Source organism: Erpetoichthys calabaricus, chromosome 4, assembly GCF_900747795.2.
Source record: "Erpetoichthys calabaricus chromosome 4, fErpCal1.3, whole genome shotgun sequence".
Classification (NCBI taxonomy): domain Eukaryota; kingdom Metazoa; phylum Chordata; class Cladistia; order Polypteriformes; family Polypteridae; genus Erpetoichthys; species Erpetoichthys calabaricus.
The window spans coordinates 161098201-161114979 of NC_041397.2; the positions used below are offsets into that span (position 1 = coordinate 161098201).

General features: G+C 42.2%; 1 protein-coding gene across 1 annotated transcript in view; it reads right to left on the minus strand.

The window, feature by feature from the left end:
• Positions 1–15142, minus strand: part of hunk (hormonally up-regulated Neu-associated kinase) — a 52911-nt gene extending 37769 nt beyond the window's left edge. The window contains exons 1-2 of the mRNA XM_028790476.2: positions 14691–15142; positions 13492–13784 (exon numbers count right to left, since the gene is read on the minus strand). Coding sequence (XP_028646309.2) covers positions 13492–13784; positions 14691–15125 — 728 coding nt within the window. The 5' untranslated portion in view covers positions 15126–15142. The remainder of the gene's footprint in view (positions 1–13491; positions 13785–14690) is intronic.
• Positions 15143–16779: the final 1637 nt, after the last annotated feature.

The following is a 16779-nucleotide window of genomic DNA, read 5'->3' on the forward strand; positions in this document are numbered from 1 at the left end:
CATTAAATATATGTACTTGTGAATTTTAAAGGAAGAGAAGGGTTTCTTTAGTGACTCTCCATACACCAATTAAAATTAAAGTGTTTTTCTTTTAAATAATAAAACACCGGGCAGAACTAATAAGGATTTAAAACAAACAAATCTTTGGAATTAAAGACAGAACACTACAACAAGAAAACCCAATGTTCTTCTAGGACTTACTAAATTCCATTAATGTTAATTTGCTTACCACTAAAGTACCACATCAAAGCACTTTCTGCTTACCTCTCATTACCTCATCTCCCCTTGAATTTCTAGACTCAGTGAGTCCTGTGTCATGTGACAGCTTTGATTTTTCCTCAAGTGACAATTCTGGCCAAGAACCGTTTCAGTAATCAGTGTCTTCTTTAGCTACAACGATACTATAGTCTTGGAAAACCCTGCTCCTCTTTAGCCCCGTGTAGTCCATATAGAGGTAGCCCTCTCATGAAGATTCTGGACTGTGTGATGTAAAAGGACAACTTTCACAGTAATGTGCTCCCACCTCATTGGCTGAATGGTAGGACCTCTTACCAATCCTTCCAGACCTCATCTTTACAAGAACATTTCACACAAATTATTTCTTGATTGGTGACTTGCTTTTGTGTAATCCTCCTCATTCTTTCAGCTTTTACCAGCCAAGATGCAAGCATTTTAGCAGCACTGCTTCTGCCATTCTTTCTTCCCAAATTGAGGATCTGACACTTTACATTTATTTATTTCTCTGATCCAAGGCAACTTTATGATACAACTGGCTACAATTCATTTGGTTTTCAAATTGGAGAACAGTTAGATCAAGTGACTTGCTCATTGCCACACAGTGCCAGTAGCGGGATTTGAACCCACAACCTCAGGGTTTGAGGTCCAAAGCCTTAACCACTACACCACACTACGTCCCCCTAGGTATATTACAATGTATGTTCCCCAAAAGTATCTTGCCCATGTTTGGCACTAACCCTGTCCAGTACCATCCTGGTGCCACTTTAGCCTGCTATGCAACCTTCATAATATATGTACTCAGATAAATTATGCACAGATCCATCATCCTGGATTCAAATTTCAAAGCCAGCTCGTTTATACTTCACGCTCAGAACACGTACGCGCCCGCATCATGGCTGCAATGCATTCCCAGTGTTCATTTGACTTGTCCTCTGAGCAGGTCCTCAGAAATTAACAGGACGCGTGCGCGAGTTGCAGTACCAGCAAAAAGTCAGTGGCCACAGTATGATAAAGGTCGGAATGTGACGCCAGAGTCTCTGTTTACTATCTACATGTGACAGAAAGCCTCTATGCGGATCTTACAGGATCGATGTGGGCGCTTCAATGTTTGATGAATGGTTCGATGTGGTGAAGCAAAATGCCGACATACAGATGCATTTGTGGTGCTTTTATATTCAAGTGTTGCATATTCCCGATCGTAATGACACGATACATTTTAAAAGTCTCACATACCATCTTTTGTGCAACTTCACAACAGCAACATAATGTACAGCGCTGTATTTGAGCCACTTGTGATTAAAGTGAAAATTTTGGCTTTAATCTCAAAATGTCCACTTTAACCTTGTAGTTTATTTTATCATTAAAACAGACCGTCGTAAACGTCATCCCAGTTTTTAATCACTATGGCAAGCAGCAATAGATCACCACACAGAGCACATTAAATGAATGATATTCCAACTCTCTGCAAATTTAGAATCTTTAGATTTATACTTGATATTACTTTCATGATGAAATGCATTAAAGTATATATGTTACATTTTACAGATAAATTGTTAATTTCATTTAAATAATGGGTACTGTTAATAATTACACACATGGGGGTGACACGGTGGCGGAGCGGTAGCACTGCTGTCTCACAGGGAGTCACGTTGCTGGTATTCCCTGCTTGGATTCCACACTGTGCTCTGGTTTCGTTCCAAAGATAAGCAGATTTGGGGATTTGGTCCCACTAAATTGACTCCAGTGTATCTGTGTGCTTGTATTCACCTTGTGATGAGCTGAGGCCCCATCCAGGGATTGTTTCTGCCTCACGCCCAATGCTTCCTGGAATGGACACATCCCTGGATTGATGGATTTAATCATTAAACATCCTTGTCAGAAATATTGCGGTAAGGTGTCATCGGAATTTAATGGGTGTTCCAGGCAATTCACAACACAGAAAAGCCGAACCTGTTCTCACCATGATAGTATCTTGCACTGCCACCTGCTGGATTCCTCCAGATTTTCGTAAAGTACGCGCACAAGTATAAACAGTAAAACGCTTGCGTAGCAGGAGTGTCCGCTGCAGCATGCGTCGCGTCACGTGAAGTATAAACCCGGTCTTAGGGATCCAGTTGACATTAGAAGGGCATGAGGAAAACTGAGGATCCAGCATCACTGCAGATGCTGATGTAGGCAGTAGCAGTGAGAGTTGGAGGATGTGACTGCAGCTGTTGGCATCTCTGTCATCTGCAAGACTCAAGCAGGTTGAACTGGGAAAACAGAGTGGAAAGTGTGCTCAGCTGGGAGAGAAAAAGAACAAGATGTCTGCACAGATTTTATGGGATTGTATTGTGGATTTTAAACTTTCATGGAAGATCACCTGTTATTATGGATTATTTATTTATTTACTGCACTTTTGCTCTTTTGAGTTTTTGTACATTTGACTGTTTGAAAATAAAAGCCCTTGAGCACATTGCACCACCTTTTGCTATTCCATGTGTCCTCATCTGCCTTGCCCCATCTCAGCCCATGGCTTTCGATGGTTTTGGGTTTAAGAGCTGTGAGAGACTGGAACCAACCAGAAACAGACCCCCTCCCCCAATAGACTGACACCCTGTCCAGGAATGGTCCTTGACTTGCTCTTGATGCTGTCGAAATAAGCTCCAGCCACACATAAATTATAGACAGGTATGTGAATGTTGTTATATCATCAACATTATATGGCACCTAAATAACTATATAATTGCCTACTCAATACATTTAAAATATAATAATTCATTGCATTTATATAGCGCTTTTCTCACTACTCAAAGCGCTCAGCAATTGCAGGTTAAGGGCCTTGCTCAAGGGCCCAACAGAGCATAGTCCCTATTGGCATTTATGGGATTCGAACCGGAAACCTTCCGATTGCCAGTGCAGATCCCTAGCCTCAGAACCACCACTCCGCCATATTATTCCAAAATATTCCATCTGTAATGCTGCCAGCCATGCTTTAATAAAAAAGTGACAACCAGGAGGTTCATTTGATCATTACAATGGTAAGTAGGACAAAAAGGAATAATAATATCAATGGCAATAGACTTAAACTCAGTTGTTTAATTTACATATGGCTAAATCTAAAACTGCACTCTGAAAGAAAAGAAGTCAGATTATGCAGAGTGTTCACAAAATGCACTAGCGACACTGGTTCTCTACATTGGTTTTTAGCTTAAGCTGTCACCCAGTTGAAGGGTCTGTACGACAATGACCTTACACACTGCATTCACCAGTCTGATTAGTCTGCTTTCATTACATGCATTCAGATTACCAAGATGGGCTACTACAGTGGAGGTTACAACACACTTAATAAAAGCTCTGTAAGACAAGGTCATCATTGTTCTACCGATATTAAACAAACCAAAGACTGACTGCTCTCCTGAATGATCAGCTTAATATCCACAATAATGCCAAGATATTAATAGCTGCTGATTCATTATTTGTAATCTCACATATCATCTGGCAAAAACAGAACCATTAGGAATGTAATTGACAAATATTAGAACATTAGAACAATCTAGATGAGACCAGGCCACTCAGCCCAACAAAGCTCACCAATCCTATCCACTTATTTCTTCCAAAAAAAACATCAAGTTTTGAAAGTCCCTAAAGTCTTACCGTCTACCACACTACTTGGTAGCTTATTCCAAGTGTCTATCGTTCTTTGTGTAAAGAAAAACTTCCTAATGTTTGTGCGAAATTTATCCTTAACAAGTTTCTAACCGTGCCCCTGTGTTCTTGATGAACTCATTTTAGAATAACAGTCTCGATCCACTGTAATAATTCCCTTCATAATTTTTAAACACTTCAATCATGTCACCTCTTAATCTTGTTTTGTTTAAACTGTATAGGTTCAGCTCTTTTAATCTTTCCTCATAATTCAACCCCTATAGCCCTGGAATCAGCCTAGTAGCTCCTCTCTAGACCTTTTCTAGCGCTGCTATGTCCTTTTTGTAGCCTGGAGACCAAAACTGCACACAGTATTCAAGATGAGGCCTCACCAGTGCATTATAAAGGTTGAGAATAACTTCCTTAGACTTGTACTCCACACATCGTGCTATATAACCTAACATTCTGTTTGCCTTCTTAACAGCTTCTTAACACTGACGGGAAGTCGATAGCTTAGAGTTCACTGTGACTCCTAAATCCTTCTCATAAGGTGTAATCTCGATTTTCAGACATCCCACTGTGTATTTAAACTTAACATTTTTACTTCCTCTGTGTAATACTTTACATTTAATTACATTAAATTTCATCTGCCACAAATCTGCCCAAACCTGTATGCTGTCCAAGCCCTTCTGTAATTATACAGTACAGTGGAACCTCGGTTTGCGAGTAACTTGGTTTACGAGTGTTTTGCAAGACGAGCTAAAATTTTTAATAAATTTTAAGTTGATAAACGAGCGAGCTCTTGCAATACGACTAGTATGTATATGCTTTGTCTGCTGAGCGTCATGTGATCACAACTGAGCCGATGGTTCTTCTCTCTCTCTCTCTCGCTGCGGGATTGTGGGCAATCGTCTCCTATTCTCCATCCGAGTCGGTGTGCCTCACTCATATAGTCAACATCCGTACGAGCGTATACTGTTTACCTACAGCATTGTGTGTGTGTGTGTGTTTGCATTCATGCATGTGTGCTGTGACGTCCGAGTCCCTGTCTTGCACCCCAAAACACAAAGCTGAGTCTCAGTACCTTAGCAACACCAGCTTTATTCACCTTGAAACAGCAACAGCGCAGTTATTTATTGTAGCGGTATCTGTCACTCTTTTCTATACACAGACACAGCAGTCAGGCAGGGCTGTGGCCAAGTACTGTGCCCTGCGCATTTATAATGTTCCTTGTATCACCCATCGATGGCAGGCGCTTATAGCATGTCCATGATCTTTTCGGATTCGCTTTTACGGTGAACTGCTACAGTGCTAGGAGACTGCGATTGCTTTGGGACTCTCTTCCGCATGTCGTCCCGTTGGGTGGAATCCTACAAGAGTTTAGAAACTCACTCATACCAGCCATGATTCTTTTCAAAGGTAAAGTGCAGGTTAATTTGTTTTATGCATTTTTACTTTTTATTTTGTATTAATCATTTTTATATGAATAGTTTTGGGTTGTGGAACGAATCATCTGAGTTTCCATTATTTCTTATGGGGAAATTCACTTTGATATACGAGTGCTTTGGACTGCGAGCACGTTTCCGGAACAAATTATGCTTGCAAACCGAGGTTGCATTGTATAATGTATTCCAAATTATCTGCCAATCCACCTATCTTGGTATCATCTGCAAACATAACCAGCTTGTTACTTATATTCCTATCTAAATCATTTATATACAGTATATTAAAAATAGCAGCAGCCCTAGCACTGACCCTTGTTGGACACCACTCTTAACATCAGCCAGTTCTAATAAGGTTCCTCACACCATCACCCTCTGCCTCCTGTGTCTGAGCCAGTTCTAAACCCATCTAATAACATCACCCTGAACTCCCACTTCGTTTAGTTTGATGCCCAACCTCTCATGTGGCTGTGGTGTAGCAGGTCCATAGCTCATGTCAAAAAAATGCCACTTTTAAAATAAATAATCACCGCACTTGTGGCTTAGCAAGGGGGCGTGGTGGTGTGTTGCCGAGCAGTTCCCAGGGAATTTGTGATGTGGGCGGTTCTCACTTAATTGCACAAGTGAGGAGTTGTCTGCATCCGTAATTGTTCCCGGGAGCTGCTGATTGCCACAGCTGATCCACGCCCCTGTGATATATAGAAGCGCAAGGTGGCTAGTAGAGGAGGATAAAGAAAAGACGGACGAGGTTAAGGAGGAGAAGATGGCAGGAAGCAGGAGGGAGAATACAGGTGCAGGAGAGAAGGAGAACGAGCAAGCGCAGTCTTGCGCCGATAACAAGCAGCTGGGAGAGGCGAACCCGAGTGGGGAGTTTGGCCAGCACCCAAGGGCCGACGGTAGTAGTCGCTCCTGCTGAGCAATTGTTTGGAGCAGTAGTGACCGGGAGAAGGTAGGCTCGCCGCAGCGAAGGCAGTGGGAGTCGGAGATTTGGAATAGAAGCCCCAGTGTGAGCGTCCTAGTCGCTGGGGAGCCCAAGTCTCAGTCTAGGTGAGCAGAACCGGAGACAGGAATCGGAAGGCCACCAGACCAGTAGAGCAAAGAAGGTCAGCTGCATGTAGGGTGAGTCCCATGTTGCATAGCCTGGATAGGAGAAACGGGGGAGTCACCAGTAATAGAAGGCACTGGGCTTTGTGTTTTTAAAGAGACTGCTCCCAGCTTTTTTCTACTGGATTTCAACCTCCACTTTTCACCTCTGTTTTTATTGGATTATTTATTTAAGGAATTGATGCACTGCACTATTTATTTGGACACTTTGTTTTTGATTGTTGTTGGTTTTACTAAAAGCATTTTTGCACCATCCCCTTGTTTCATTGTTGTGCCTCACTGCCAAGCTCGTCGGTGACATTACCGACGGTGTCGGGTTCAAGGGCTCCCAAAAGCAAGATGGGAGCGTGGAGCGAACCCGCATCGTCACAGTGGCACCTTATCAAATACTTTCTGAAAGTCAAGATAAATAATACCATATACTCCACTTTGATCATATCCTTTTGTTGCCTCTTCATTGAATTCCAGCATATTAGTAAAACATGACCTCCCTCTACTGAACCCATGCTGAATGTTCCTGATAACTCCTGCCCTTGCCAGGTGTTGCTCAATCTTATCCTTAATAATTCCTTCCATTAAATGTTTCAGTTATGCATGTTAAGGCTACTGGCCTAAAGTTGCTTGGATCTGCCCTGTCACCCTTTTTATATAATGGGATGATATTTGCCATTTTCCAGTCCTTCAGAAGCTCTCCAGTGCACAGTGACTTCCTAAAAATATGTGTCAAGGGTTTACATATGTACTCACTAACCTTCTTAAGAACTCTAGGGTAAATATTATCTGGTCCTGGTGATTTATTTTGTTTCAGCCTATTTAATATTTCAATTTGATATTGGATGACTCAGGCACCGCCGAGAGTGGCAGCCCTTTCAGCAACTCCGTGTACGACTTATTTTTTCTACCTTTTATTTTTCTCTTTTTTTTTATTATTTTTTATTGATCACTCCTATCACTTTCTTTTATGTGGATTCATTCCCTGGACACTTACTTTTACAACGTGGACATGGATTTTTACACGCCGAGACTTGTCTATTCAAGTAGTCAACTTCAAGCGCTGAGAACAAATGCCAGTGTCGGTGTGGTTCCCTATTTACCCGACGAGGTAAGAAGGCGGTATCATGGCAGCAGAGCCGGCACTAAGCTAAAAATGAAGCGGCTTGCGAGAAAGAGGCGTTTTAAGCCTCCGGTGCCTTCTGTGATCCTGGGAAATGTGAACTCAGTATCAAATAAGATCGACGAACTGGCTGAGCTGGTTAAAAATGTCAGAACCTACAGAGAATGCAGTTTGTTGTGCTTTTGCGAAACGTGGCTAGCTACCACCATCCCAGATGCTAACGTGGAGCTACCCGGGTTTAGCACAGTTAGAGCGGACATAGACACAAGTACCTGCGGGAAGCACAAAGGAGGAGACCTAGCTCTCTATGTCAATACAAGGTGGTGTAACTCTGGACATGTGCTGCAGGGATATCGAACTGTTGGCCGTAAGTCTGCGTCCCTATTACTTACCCAGAGAGTTTGGACACGTCATTGTTTTTATTGTATACATCCCTCCTCGGGCGGACGTGGAGATAGCGAGTGACATCATCCATTCCGCTGTTGCAAAGTTACAAACGCAGCACCCTGAAGCGAGATTTTAACCATGTGACGCTGGAAAAAACATTACCTGCCTTCTCCCAGTATGTGGACTGTAACACCAGGGGAAATAAGACTATTGACTTACTGTATGCAAACGTTAAAGACGCATACAGCGCCACCCCGCTGCCTGTGCTTGGGAAAGCAGATCATAACCTGGTTCTGCTTCAGCCACGCTACAAACGTGAAGAGAGCAAACCAAATTAACAACTTCTTTAACAGGTTTGACCACCCTAACCCACTCTCACCTCGGAGTACTGCACCCTCCACCCATCCTTCTGCTGATACCAGCATAGGAGAGACATCCCCACACACAATTACAGCAGCGCAGGTGAGCAGAGAGCTGAGGAGACTTTGTGCCACCAAAGCAGCGGGTCCAGATGGACTATCGCCACGACTGCTGAAGGTCTGTGCGCTGGAGCTGGGGAGTCCTCTACAGCGCATCTTCAACCTGAGCCTGGAACAGGGGAGAGTCCTGAGGCTTTGGAAAACATCTTGTATCACCCCAGTCCCAAAGGTATCACGTCCTAGTGAGCTGAACGACTTCCGGCCTGTCGCTCTGACGTCACATGTGATGAAGACCATGGAGCGGCTGCTGCTTCACCATCTGAGGCCACAGGTACGCCACATCCTTGACCCTCTGCAGTTCGCATACCAGGAGAAGGTGGGAGCGGAGGATGCCATCATCAATATGCTACACCGATCACTCTCCCACTTGGACAGAGGCAGTGGTGCTGTAAGAATTATGTTTCTAGACTTCTCTAGTGCCTTCAACACCATCCAACCTCTGCTCCTTAGGGACAAGCTGACAGAGATGGGAGTAGATTCATACCTGGTGGCATGGATCGTGGACTATCTTAAAGACAGACCTCAGTATGTGCGTCTCGGGAACTGCAGGTCTGACATTGTGGTCAGCAACACAGGAGCACCGCAGGGGACTTTACTTTCTCCGGTCCTGTTCAGCCTATATACATTGGACTTCCAATACAACTCGGAGTCCTGCCACGTACAAAAGTTTGCTGACGACATTGCTATCGTGGGCTGCATCAGGAGTGGGCAGGAGGAGAAGTATAGGAACCTCATCAAGGACTTTGTTAAATGGTGCGACTCAAACAACCTACACCTGAACACCAGCAAAACCAAGGAGCTGGTGGTGGATTTTAGGAGGCCCAAACCCCTCATGGACCCCGTGATCGTCAGAGGTGACTGTGTGCAGAGGGTAAAGACCTATAAATACCTGGGAGTGCAGCTGGATGATAAATTGGACTGGACTGCCAATACTGATTCTCTGTGCAAGAGAGGACAGAGCCGGCTACACTTCCTTAGAAGACTGGCGTCCTTCAACATCTGCAATAATATGCTGCAGATGTTCTATCAGACAGTTGTGGCGAGCGCCTTCTTCTATGCGGTGGTGTGCTGGGGAGGCAGCATTAAGAAGAAGGACGCCTCACACCTGGACAAACTGGTGAGGTAAACAGGCTCTATTGTAGGCATGGAGCTGAACAGTTTGACATCCGTGGCAGAGCGACGGGCGCTCAGCAGACTCCTATCAATTATGGAGAATCCGCTGCATCCACTAAACAGTGTCATCTCCAGACAGAGGAGCAGCTTCAGCGACAGACTGCTGTCACTGTCCTGCTCCACTGACAGACTGAGAAGATTGTTCCTCCCCCAAACTATGCGACTCTTCAATTCCACCTGAGGGGGTAAAAGTTAACATTATTCAAAGTTATTGTCTGTTTTTACCTGCATTTTTATTACTCTTTAATTTAATATTGTTTTTTGTATCAGTATGCTGCTGCTGGAGTATGTGAATTTCCCCTTGGGATTAATAAAGTATCTATCTATCTATCTATCTAATCTGAGCAGTACTTCTCCCTCTACAATTTCCAGATCCCTCAGTACCCCCTTAGTAGTCCCGTTTACCTCTGGGAGGTTATCCACTTGCTCATTTCTGAAGACCTCAGAAAAATGTAAGTTTAGGGCATCCACTATTTCACTGTTTGTATCTTTTAATTCCCCTTTAGTATTTCTGATACACTTCATCTTCTCCTTGGCTGTTCTTTTACTACTAAAATACTGAAAGAATCTCTTAGGGTCTTCTTTCGCCTTATCTGTTATATCCCTCTCCAACTGTCTTTGTTGTCATCTGTTGACTGGTAAATCCTTGCTGGAGGGCCAGGGATGCTTCTCCACAGCTTTTTTCAGAATAAAGTTAACTGCATTTTTATTTGCATTTTTCATGGCATATCAGTTGGAACATGGAATGTGCTTCATTTAAAGTTAATTTTTGTGGCTGGAGTATTGGGACAGAAATTGAGGACCAGTACTGACATGGTGTTTATATATGATTATGTTTACTTCTTCTTTGAGTTCTTTTTTTGTTTTTATTATTTACTTCACTTAGTAAAGAGTGGGCAACAAAGATGCTATTTAAAAATGGGGGCGGACATCTCCCTTAAAGGTGTCACAAATCTGGACATGTTGAGAGAAGTGTATGCGTGTACCTTCTTTAATTCTGCAGTTACAAAACTGCTAAAAATGTAGAATGTGGCCCAGCATTAAGGAATAAATTAGCTGTACTTGCCTATGCTCTCACATTCCTTGTTGGTAAATGTCCAGCACACATAAGGCTTGGCTGAGATTGAGATACAGTTATTATGGTTGCGGGGTCATTTTGCTGGACCTTAAAAAGTACTTTTCTTTTATGCTTATGGTTTAGAGGTAGACAATCAAGTCAGAAAGGAGTTACAATTGAAGATATCATGTAACCTATGGTTTTCCTGCACTGAAAACCTTTGCTATTCTTTGGTCTTTTACAATGAGGACAATGCATTATATACCTCCCATGGGAAGCATAAAGGGGGCATTCTAACTGCTGGCCTAGACAACTTCAGCTGTATACTCTCAATTTATAAATGCAGCAGTTCTACTCCAAGATCATCCAGTATTGATGAGCTCCTCACTATATCACAGAAAGCAGATCTACCCACACAGCGTAAAAACCTAATTTTTGCCACTTGTACTCATAGCTTCTCACAGCTTATGATATTAAGTGAGGATGAGAATGCAGACTAACTGGTAAATGGAAAACCTACCCTTCCTAGGATTATCACTTCAGTGAGGATGGGCTGGGGTTGTGTATGTTACTCAATGAATTTTATTGTTTGGAGAAGCAGTATATGCTCCTGATAGTGTTACCCATGGGGAACTGGTCTAATGAAAATGGACAGACAAAGACAAATCAGGAAATGGCCATTATGATAGTTTTGATTAAATCAATGAAAAACTTACATGAAATATGGATAACAGGCTGTTAGATGACCCACATAAACTAGGCAGATTCAGTCAAAGGTTGCATGAAGTCACCATGTGTGCCCATCACAAGAATGAGAATAACTGTCAGGTATACAACAGGCAAGAGTGGATGGATCCAAGTATACTAGATTTTTGCAATGGAAACTGAAACAAATGCCATGGTTATAATACTTCTTGTACTAACTAAAAACTCTGCTGATGATCCATTTAAATGTGCATGACAATGGTAACTTCAAGTTTGTGTTTTCTTTGAGTCTCTCAATCTCCGAGTATCTAAAGACTACTTTAAATTTTGTTGAAACATATTTCAATGTGTTCATATTTTTGGTTACATTTTCTGTTGCTTTGCCCAAATCATTTTTCAATGAGCACAAAGCAGGGGGGTTATTCTGCCCCGCAATATTAATCACACAGAGAGACAAGCCATGATTTCCTCCACTGTTGCAGAGACTATTACTCTGTGCTGCCACCATGCATCTTTCAAGAAAACTACTTTATTACAGGACAGAGTGCCAGTCAACTGCAGGTCACACTTATGACAAAACAAGTCTTTTAACCAGATGAAAGATGGTATAGAGAAAGATGACTTGCTGGAAAGCAAGTGGCACTATCATCTTCCAATGAGTTAATTCACAGGCAAATGCAAGAAACATATGTCACTGCAGCCCTTGTGTACAAAGAAGTGTGTCACAAAACATGGAATTTTGATTCGATTAGAGACGTCGTAAGCACTTACAGTATACGTTGCTCAGTGGTAAGAAGCACACTGATTTACAGAGTGTTAAATATGTTAATTCATGTTGAACTACAGTTCTAAGTCCCATCTCCAAGCTATTGTGATTTGAGAATCTTTCTAATTTTGAAGAACATTTCCTTTTACTCTCAAAAAAAACTTTTATTGAGATAGCTTTATAATGTTCGGCTATTTCATACCATCTAGCACTGACAGTGCTGCCACCTAATGGCCGAGGACTTCAACTACAATGAAAATGAAGTTAAAACTGCAGTAAAATATAAATGCATCATTTTTTATATATCTGGTCCCATTCTGTTAATTTGACACTATATCCTCCATCTGTTTTCTGAGCTTACTTTCCAGTATACAGTCATAAAGAGCCACAGCCTATTCCAGCAGCAACCAGCAAAGGGCAGGAGCTAACCTGAATCAGGATGACAGCCATTACCATTCAAACTCCTTACCCGGACAATACTGAATCACCAAACAGTGAGTTTTTTGACTATAAAAAGAAAATAAAAATTAATGCCCCACCATCCTGAGGAACATATGAACATCGACACAGAAGGCACAACTGCCTATAAATAAAATGCAGTAGATATGCTGAAATGTGGCACAGTGTAGGAACTAATCCCAACCAGGGTGAGAGTCCACTGCTCAGGCACATGCCCATGCTCCCATGGGGCTAGTCTAAAATGATCAAATAATCTAATAGGCATGTTCTTGGCATGTGTCAGAAAACCCCAGTACCCACAGAAAGAAATATGCAGACTTAATGAAAAATTGCAAACTCAAGAAATGTTAACATTTAATTCTGGAATCACTACCATCACTTTGAAACCAGCCTTTAGAGTTAATTAGGAATGCAATCTAAGTAATCTATCCTATCTGCTTATTAGATACCAGATGCTAGAGAACTATGCCAACCTATATGTCAGCCAACTTTAAAATAGTTCACTTTTATATATGCTGATCATAAGTATTTTAGGAACTGACAAAATCAAAATCATCCTCTGTTAAGACAGCCGTATACAAAGGATTAGTCAACTGGGCAGCAGGGTGATACACTGCTTCTTTGCAGTAAGGAGAGCCCAGGTGCCGTGTGTGAACAGTCTGCATGTTCTCCTTGGGTCCACCTGGCTTTCCCCCACATGCAGGTTAGGTGAATCTACATTGCAAAATTGGCCCTGGTGTGTGTGTGTGTGTGTGCAATGGACAGGCACCTATCCAGGTGTAGCTCTTGCCTTGCATCCCAATGACTGCTGGGATAAACTCCAAGTGCAACATGACCTTCCTTGAATAAGTGGGTTAGGAAAATGGATATACAGATTAGAAGGCAGACATATTTATGTGATGAGCCCTTAGACCAAAAGATACAGAAGCAGTCTTGCTTACCTGTGAACCACCCCAACTCGATGAAGATGATCCACTGCCATCATAAGTTGCTTTACATACTTTTGGGCCTCTGATTCCTCTAGTTGCTTTTGCTCATAGATTTTCTGCATCAGACTTCCTCCTAGGCAAAGCTCCATAATCAGATAGTAGAAGTTCTCTGTTTCCAGAATATCAAACAGCTGGGTGATATTGGGGTGCCGGATCATTTGTTGGATTTGCCCCTCGCGCCTCAGATTTCGTGTCATGTAGGAATCTTTTTTTGCTTTCTTTTTATCAATGATTTTTACTGCTACCTGAAACAATTCCATACAACACAATTATTATTACCTGGCAAGTGGCTAACACCACCTTACAAGAGCAGGATGAACAATAAACCGTTCTTTAATAAGATCGAGGATTATGAAAAAATGACCATATCCACTAAAACTTTAAATTATACACTGTATATTCTACTTTGTGATAATCGGTTCATTATTCAGCTGGCGCTTTATTGCTTAGGCCTGCATCAGCTTAATCCATTCCTTGGTCATAGGGAACAGGAGGCCGTTGAAGTCTAGCCAGGACACTCACACTGAACATGGCCAGCTGAGATTCGCCAGTCACATGAACTGAAGAAAGCCCGAGCAGGCTGTGTAGAACATGCAAAGGCGGCGCTAGGATTCTGACCTCGGTTCCTGCTTCTTGGGCTCTTGTGGCTGGCCACTTTCAGACCGGCATTCTCAATACAGTTGCTGTAGTAGTTTCAATTGGTTGAATGTGTTAGCAGATGATCTGCGAACATTTCTCCAAATAGATTTCAACACAAAATACTCAAACCGGCTTAACCCAATTCCGTGGTGCCGGATGGCTGCGGACTCTTTAAACGTACAAGTCAAACTGCACTTACTACCCGATGGTCCCGTATTTTTGTTATTGACGTACTAATATTCACACACCACACCTGAAGAAGTTTTAACGGACTACAAGTTACGTTGTATTTTTTTTTTTTTTTTTTACGTATTCTTGCTTATTTGTACACACACGCTAAATGTACTGTAAAACATCTTGTACGTTTGAAATAACCTGTCTTTCACAACCCTTGGAAAAATTCGTCCTTTAAACACAAGCCAGACTGTGATAGTCCGCTGTCGAAGTCGGCAAGAAGTTGACGCGGGAGGCGGGCTCGTGCACTGCAGCCACTTAGCCGTCAGCTGCTTTACCTTTTCGCCGGTCAAAGTGTGGAGCCCTTCCCGAACTTTGGCGAACGACCCCTCTCCCAGCTTCATGCCGATCACGTAATTCCCGACTCTCTTGTTGTGGTGGGTGCAACGGAGACAACATCTGGTTGCGCGACCCACGCAGGGCACCACATGGTGGCTGTTGTCCACAAAAGGCACGTTTTTTCCAACGCAAAAGCGATTGTCTGTTGTCATCTCGCTGAGAGCCGCAGGCATTGTTCCGGTCCAACGGGAAAGCCCTCGGGAAGTGATTCTCAAGGAACTCTGCTTGAAGTCGGAGTTTTGCCAGTGTTTCAAATTCCCGGTACAGTCTCCGACGCTTCCCTCTCGACACTGAGAGGCTAGTCTGAAGTAACTTAATCCTGTCCGAGGCAGCCGGCAAGCAGATGTGAGGGCGCTATAGCCCGCCCCCCGCATAGCAGCTATGACAACAAAGCGATCTGCACCTCCACCCGGCGTACTGGCTTGCTTTCTTTCTTTCTTAAGTTTGCTCAGACGTGTCACGTGTTTAAAAATACATAGAACCAGGTATTATTTTGGAGAATCAACTCACAGCAGTGATTTAAGTGCCATACACTGTTATTATAATAGTACAATGATAGTACAATAATATAGTAGATACATTTTTATTTAGAAGTGTGAAGGTATAGTTTATATTAAAGCTGAAATGTTTTCTTAAGACCTCATAGATGGAATAGATTTCCATTGTCCAAAACAGGATACAGTGTATTAATCAAGCGATTTTAGTAGGCGTCTAATAAATCAAAGTTTCGTGCGCGTTTATTAATGACCAGTCAATTAAAACGTAACATTTTGATGCGTTCCAATTTTTATATGGGACGCAATGCATAGTCTTCGTTCTGTCACAATTTTATTACTGTCTCAGATAAGCAAATACAAGTCATTAATTAAATGAAGGCTAGTTTTGTGACATACATGAGATTAAAGCATATTCTTGATTGGTTAATCTCCAAAGGAAATAATTATTCGGGAGATATCTGGAAGAAGAAAAAAAGATTAAAAGAAGTGCTGTTTCTTCACAAAATTGCTGGGCTCACTTTATGTGCTGGGGTGAGAAGCCCAAACGTATGGAATGACCTTAGAGTACAACTGCTGCTTCCCCATAGTAAGAGGAGACAGTTAAGGTGCTCTGTAAATGTAGCCAAAATGTCCACTGCACACTTATCTTGGGATGGTGTACAAGGCATGACCCACTTGGAGAAAGACTAGGAGCCAACTTATGAAGTCCTGGGTGGATTATATCTCTTAGTTTTTCTGGGAGTATCTTGATAGATATTCCTCAGGAAGGGTTGGTTGTTGCTACAGTTGCCCTCACCAACATAAACAGACTGAAGTTGGCGATCCTTATCATCATCATCATGACAAAAAGAAAGAACATCAAAAAGAAAGAACATCAAGGTGGGGGAGCAGATTGATTTTGTTTGATCTTGATTGTACTCAGGCATTAGCTAAATAAATAGAAATGAAGCATTTTTGAGAAATTATAAATACACTTTTTGGTGTACGTTGCTCTAAAGTACCGTTTTTCTTACATTTATTTTTCTGTTAGTTAAAGTAAATCTAGTTTTGTGCAGCGCTGTAAGCAATTTAATTTGTAATTATTTTTCTCTTACATTTGATTATTTAAATCAATTATTGTAGATTTAAATATTATTATACTTGATCACACTTGATCGTAGTTGCCCCCCACCTCATCCTCACAGATGTGCTGGTTGGGTAAATTGCTGTATTCTAACTTGGCTCTGTAAGTGTGGCAGGGCAAGTAGGCACCATGATGGACTGCCGTCCTGTTAAGGGCTGTTTTCTGCCTTGTACGCAATGCTGTCATGATAGGCTGTGACTCTGAATTGCATGAAGTGGGTTTGAAGTGGGTACATTATGGTAATTTCCATCCATTTTTCAAATCTACTTATTCCGCCACAGAGTTGCAAGGTATCATTGCTAGCAGGGCAGAAATTAATACTGCTTGGCATTCATTTTCATCCCATGTTAGAATGGCTCCTGTTTGCACCCAGAGCTGTGCTGACTCTGAACTGCGTTACCTGGGTTT